At 41.1% G+C, this 7,060-nt stretch overlaps 1 protein-coding gene across 1 annotated transcript in view; it reads right to left on the bottom strand.

Annotated features, from left to right (window-relative positions):
* The window catches only part of lhx5 (LIM homeobox 5), an 11,218-nt gene extending 5,914 nt beyond the window's left edge, over positions 1-5,304 (bottom strand). The window contains exons 1-3 of the mRNA XM_007902327.2: positions 5,080-5,304; positions 2,818-3,041; positions 1,484-1,761 (exon numbers count right to left, since the gene is read on the bottom strand). Of these exons, the coding sequence (XP_007900518.1) occupies positions 1,484-1,761; positions 2,818-3,041; positions 5,080-5,249 (672 nt within the window). The 5' untranslated portion in view covers positions 5,250-5,304. The remainder of the gene's footprint in view (positions 1-1,483; positions 1,762-2,817; positions 3,042-5,079) is intronic.
* Between the last annotated feature and the right edge of the window lie 1,756 nt (positions 5,305-7,060).

The following is a 7,060-nucleotide window of genomic DNA, read 5'->3' as shown; positions in this document are numbered from 1 at the left end:
ACAGCGCATTCATATTGCGGCTTAGAGATAGCATCTGAACCGCCTCACCTTTGCCATCTCTTCCACAACCAACCAACCAACCAACCCTTTTTGTTTCTTTGCGTAAAACAACGGTGCAAAAAAAATCTTGTTCATGTTTTCTCTGCTGTTTTTTTTTTCTCTTTTCGCCCCCCCCTCCCCTCTCTTTCTGTCAAACAGAGGATAAATGAAACGAAGAAAATCGCGCTCACACTGAGAGGGAAATCGGTTTGAATGACTGTGATGGGTGCTGGGTGCTTGGAAGACAGAGGGAGCCATCACATTGTCAACACACAACCCTATCATAGTCCCAACACACGACACGTCGCATTCCCCCAAAATACACGGCATGTGTAAGTACCAAACACAACCTATTCCACCTCCAACACACTACCCACCTCATCCCCACCTTTCTCTGGAAATTCCAAGGGTAGGTAGGATGGATGGAGTTCTCAGTTTGGTGTAGGTACTCTTAATAGGGAATGGTGATGGGTTTTCGCGTGTGTCAGAGTGTCAGACAGGCGGCTGACCAAAAAAACCCCAAACATCCCCAATATCCAAACCATCTCTCAAAACACATCTACGCTCGTCTTTTCCAAATAAATTGCTCGTTTCATTAAAAAAAAACAAGGACTGAAATGATTGTCTAAAAATGATATCCCGGGAAAGGTGCTAATTACTTTCCAACGAATCACGTTCAATTGGGAAAAAAACAGACGACTGCAATAAAGTTCGGAGATGAGCGCAACTCGCCTACAAAATACTCAGTACAATACATTCACTGTACAATATATTCCGTGAGATGCTTTAAGACGTCTCGGAGACGTGATAAGGCAAGGCATAAGATAAGGCATATCAAATGCAAGGATATTAGTATTATTAATATTATTGTTATTATAATCACACATGGGAGAAAATTTCCCTACCGGATCGAGATTGATTCTATTTATGTGTAGTACTTTCAGAGCGTTTAGAATTGGGGCAAATTCTTAACTCGGTGTCTTAATTCGGCAGTAGATTTACTGTACGTCTCCTGTAAGAACGTACAGGAGAGGTGGAGGGTGTTATATGTCAATTCAAAGTTAAGAACGAATTCGACAATTTGACAATTCGACAATTCGACAGCTTTCGGACGCTCGGAAATGCCACATAAGAGGGCAGACCCAGAGTAAACCGGGTGGCATTTCTTCCTAGGAACTTGTAGCCGAAGGGAAGGGTGGTTGGTGGTGGGGTGGCACAATAAAATGTCAAATAAAATAGCAAGCCAAACAACAAAAAAAAAGCGTGAAACAGGATATAAATCGCACTGCTTCTGATACCAGATCAAGATTTGACTGGCAAAAAAAAATATCAGCTGTTGTATATGTGTGTGTGTGTGTGTGTTTGAGTGAGTGGACACTTCTGGAATAAAATGAAAACACTTTCCAAATCTTTTAGGCTGAAATAGTGACTATTTGTGGGTCACCTGTATGACTCGCATGTTCAGGCCCGTCTCCTGGGCCAACTGTTCCCTGATGTGTCGGGTGGGTTTCGGGGTAGCGGCAAAGGCGGCTTTCAAGGTTTCCAGCTGTTTGGCTTTAATGGTAGTTCTGGGACCCCTTCTTTTCGTGCCCGTGCTCTGTTCCTCCGCCTCGATATTCTGTGCCTCTTTGTCGGAAGAGGTGGAATTGTCTGTTTCCTTTGTATCGTCTCCGTTCTGGTCCTGGACGTCAGGCGATAGACTTCGATCTGTACACGAGGAGACTGCAAGAGAGAGGGAGAGAGAGGGAGACGACACACGTGTGTGTGTGTGTGTGTGTGTGTGTTTGTTCAACGGCCACCGGTCCCGGATTGGGAAAGGCTGACAAATTGGGAGCTCAACAACCTACTGCTGAATCGGTCCAGCGTGCAACAACAACAACAACAGCAGCAACAACAACAAGAAAGAGGGAGCGATTAGAAACCACAACATCAAATGAGAGAGTGAGAGAGGGAGAGAGAGAGAGAGAGAGAGAGATGCGCGTAATATTCTCGAAAAACAAAAGACTAGCGATTGTTTGTCCAAATCTCCAAATATTGGACACTCGCCCAAATGAAACAATTGTCACGCTTCTGGGCAAACACGTGCTTAAAAATGCTGTTATCATATTAGAGATGATGTGAGAAAAGCGCAGCTTCGCCTTTCATCACCAAACTGCTCCTTACTGTCATGTAGTATGTGCACATTTTTATTGTTACATGTAACATAATACACAAATCTCTCGCGATTCAATTTTGAAAATAAGATTGGAAATGTAATATATGTTTTCTATATATATATATATGTTAAGTCAGCTCGCAAAGGGGGAAATGGAACAAACAACATCAAGGTAGACTTGTGGAATTTCGGAAAAAAGAAAGAGATTGATATATATATATATATATGTATGTACAGATAAAGGAAACCGTGTTTATCGATTGTGAGGTGCATTTTTTAAAAATATACGTGCAAAACTTTAAGGTGCATCAATAATTCAAATGAAGAAAAATCACAGTCAGGAGGAACTTAAGGCGAATAAAACACCCTTGTTCTGAACATTTGCAACGGTTTCATCAAAAAAAACATGGGTTTGGAGAGCCAAGGCGCTGTGTACATTTAAGAAAGAGCAATCAACTGATATTTGAAGATGAATATGTCACGTAGGACAAGATCTAATATATATATATACACATCCATACCGTACAATAACAGTGTAATGACGGGAAAAAAATCCGAGAGACATTCCATAGAAATGGAGTGACACACACACCACCCACACAAATGACGTTATTAAGTCTTACCTGAATTCAGATTCCCGTCTTTAATGCTGGTGGTGCTCAAATAATCTTCTTTACACACGAATTTGTTTTCGTCGATGATGTAGAGTTCTTCCCCGGTTGAGAGTTGCTTGTTGCAAACCATACAGGTGAAGCAGTTCAAATGAAAGACTTTGCTCCTTGCTTTTCTGACCAGGTCGCTGGGGGAAATACCTTGACAGCAACCAGCGCATTTTGTACCAAACCTCCTGCAATAGAAAACGGTCGCCCTGTGATTATATATATATATATATGTATGTGTGTGTGTGTGGTGTGTATATATGTATATATATAATATATATACCTCCCCCGTCATTAAATAAGCCTTTATCATCTCATTGAGGAAATGGTGCAATTAGGACAGTCACGAGGACTTAATAATTATAAACAGGCCGATTGTGCAGGATATCTGTCTCTCATCAGAAGATAGGATAATATCCCAGTCACACACACACACACACACGCCAATGCATTTCTCCTATTACAGGCAGAACGAGTTTCAAGAAGACTCGAGTATTCTTGAGACTCATTTACATTTAAATTGTCTTCACTTGCACTGTTTAACGCTCGTGGTTTTTTTTTGGGGGGGTGGGGGTGTGGGGGTTAGAGCAAGCAAATAGAAAATGCACTCCGCCTGAATTCATAATACCTTTACTATTAAGCCTTATTTCGCTACTGTATGAACAAAATGACACTGGCAGCAAGTCGGTGAGAGATAACATGTCTTGAAATTATTTGGGGGGACATTGAGGCATCCGCCGGAGCCACAATAACTATGGCAGTTTTTTCAGGTTAGAGATAGACTAAAATCAATCACACAATAGGTTGAAAACAACAACAATGCAGCGTGTGTTGGTGTACACTCGAGAAGCGTTATTTGGAAGAATTATAAAGTCATTGATAGCTTATGTCAGACATTTTATTTTAGGAGAAAGTTTTCTTTTATTAAAAAAAATACAAGCGATATTTTCTAAGCGACTCTTATCTCTTGCTCAGAGCAAATATATAAAAAAATTCGGTGTGTGAAACAGAAAGAGCTATCAACTTCTAATATCCTGGATATCTCCATCTCTTTACTCCCTTACACAGCCGATGTATGTATATATATGTATATATACTATACATCGCTCTCCCTCTCTCTCTCTCCATATATATATAGCAATATTGACGTTGATTTAGTAAAAGAATTAAAGATCATAAGTCATTTTGGTCTTATCCGCGACGGGTAATTGGCTCGTTCTCAGCCGAACAAAAAAATCATTAAAATACGTTTAAAACTGTTGGCGACTGTTTGGAAGCATTTAATTGCTGGTGGGGTGGTGGTGGGGGGGGGAGGGAGTTTGCATGTGCAAAGGAGCCCAGGGAGAGAAAAAGTCGCATTCTTTCTATTGAAATGCATGCTGATTAAGGCCTGGTGTGAGCAGGTACTGTTTCTAAACACCTGCAGTTGCTTTTAAAATCCACATTTATGTATATATATATAATATATAATAACACACATGACAAATAACCTACAACGTGTATGTATCAGGTTATGCAGTTGTTAATTGCCACCTCGCCTGAAACTTGCTTTCACTTGCCATCATCTCTAAAGCCTATATTAAAAAAAGTTTGGAAACTTTTGACACGCACTATTACATTCGGAAACCTGTCTCTACATATCGCTTCCTCTCGCTCTTTACATCAACTTGAGCCGCTGGTATAAATGCCTCAGCCGCTGGCGTCTGTTTCTAGCAAAACGCGCACCAAACGTTGAGTTAGTGAATGAAACCCCAAGTAATGCTAATGGTGGGATGTTCGTTAAAAAGAACGCATGTCACATATCGCCGAATTGCATTGCTCAGTTGAAATATCACGATAGGATTTGCAATGTTTTACTGTAATCCCCTTTCTGGAGGCCTTTGTCACAGTCAAAGACTACAAGCCTTTGCATGCGATCCTTTGGTCCTGACCGCTTGCCATTTTTTTTTGTTGAATTAAAAACTTAAGTTGCAAGTAGTTGAGTGAGAAGTAGAGGTATTTTTTTGCAAATGTGCTGCGCGATAAGTAAATCCCAGGCACACGCAAAGCCCAGGACATTGTTTCCTGACGTTCTGGAGATTGAACCCTAAATGACAGGTACAATACAATTCTAACACCGAGAGTCACACGTTTAAACACCTTTCAGACTCACGCACAAAACTCACACTCGCACACACAGGAGATTGAGGTTTCGGCTCATGAAACCGAAAGCCTCGTCCGACTTACCTGAAGAAATCGTTTTTACAGTAAAGCTTCCCTTCTCTGGAGAAACATTTTTCGGTCAAGTTGCATTTGCACTCACAACATTGGACACACTTGATGTGCCAAGCTCTGTCCAGGACATTCAGCAGAAATCTATCCAAGATAGGCCTCTCACAACCAGCACAATGCACCATCGCGCTTTTATTCTCCCTGCAGGTTCCCCCCCCCCACAACCTCCCAAACTCTAACCCCCAAAACAAAATTGTTCAACTTCAAGTTATCGCAGGTATTTTGCACTTCAAAAATCCAGTGTCAAATCTTGGTCAAATTCGCAGCTTTGCCACACTCTTCTTGTGCCAACGCTGCACGCGTGGTGTGTGCGATTTCTCTGTCTGTCTGTCTGTCTGTCTGTCCCTCTCTCTCTCTTTCTCTGTCTGTTCTGTCTCTCTTTCTCTCTCTCTCTCTCTCTCTCTATCCGTCTGTCTGTCTGTCTGTCTCTCGCTCACTGTGAAGTTTGACGTTGCTGGAACCTTGAAAAAAATAATCCTCCTTTAACTTTCAGGTGTCTCTGCTTAGCATCTCGCCTTGCTTGTCGAAGCTACCATTTGCGCGTTCAAGCTCCAATTCATCCTATCTGGGCAGAAGGGGGGACCTTACTCGTTGCTCAATGCAGTTTCTCTCATGATCTTTGTGTACCAAGCTGTAATTCGCGCATCCTTATTCAGATTTGCTGACGATGGACGCCACGTATTGCTGGCGTTGCCCAATCCACAGGCGCTGCCATAGAAACCCTTAATTTATAGCATATCTAAATTGGCTGCTTGGCTGTGGTCACAGAGAGGGGGAAAAAAAATCCCATTTACCATTGTGGGGTCCAGGTTTACTTGGCTCTTAGTGTTTCACAATCAGAATTGGCACATGTTCCCCCCTTTTCTGATACTGAAGATTTTTTTTTCTTATTTATGTCCAATGGATGCTCTGTTTTTTTTTTGGTAAGTTACCATCTGGGTCGCTCGCCTTTTCCCTCTCCCTCCTCCAGGATACAAGATTCAAAGACTGTGTCCTGAATAAAAAGCCAATTAAGAGATAAAGGACACTTTGCATACGTCTAAGAGATCAGTCTTGTTCTTTGTGTGTTGATTTCAAGAGATAAAATACAGTAAACTAGCTGGTAACGTGTGTGTGTGTGTGGGTGTGTGTGTGTGTGTGTGGGTGGGTGAGGGGGGGGTCTCTATTCGTACGCTTTTTCGTAAAATAAACTTTATCTAATTGTTACTACTCGTTATAAATTGCGAAGTGATTCGATTTAGTAAAATGTGTTTTGTTGTGGATTAATGGTTGGACAATGAATATGGGAGCTATACAATGAACGAATACAGCATGCGAAATGATTTAAAACTTATACGCGCGCGTGTGTTTAAAAAAAAACACCCCAAAATAGGTTTGGGATTAAATCAATTACCAAAAGCACATCTTCTGTCAGAATCGCATTGGGGGAAAAAAAACATCCCGCACAGTTATATTGCCTCTCAACTTTGTTACATACCGGACAAATGGATAAATTCATAAACCATCGAAACTTGAGAATCATTTTAAAATTCGACCAAGTAACATTTCGAGATTTCAATATGTTTCATCCTATTGTAATCCCGCTACTAAAGGGGAAGGAAGCGGAATTAACTAAAATGTCGCTCCTTTTGGATGGGAGGGAGACAATAAATTCACTGCGTAACCTCTACCTTGTTGTCATGTGGGATAATTGCAAAGATATATAGGGTGGATTAACTTTGTAGACTTAAGTTCACAGTTAAAAGGGTGGCTTGACAAGTGCCTGACAAAACAATTGCTAATGGGAACAGAACGGAGCCGTTTAATTAGCCATTTCATTTACTGGTCCTGGCTTTTTCACCTTTGCAAGATAACAAACTAAACACGTATTTTTTAAAATATATATCATATATATATATATGTGTGTATATAACCGTTGCCAATTCACATATCGCTC

Source organism: Callorhinchus milii, unplaced genomic scaffold (assembly GCF_018977255.1).
Source record: "Callorhinchus milii isolate IMCB2004 unplaced genomic scaffold, IMCB_Cmil_1.0 Scaffold8, whole genome shotgun sequence".
Lineage (NCBI taxonomy): Eukaryota > Metazoa > Chordata > Chondrichthyes > Chimaeriformes > Callorhinchidae > Callorhinchus > Callorhinchus milii.
The sequence above is the reverse complement of the archived record's forward strand: the minus strand, read 5'-3'. Positions and strand labels throughout refer to the sequence as shown.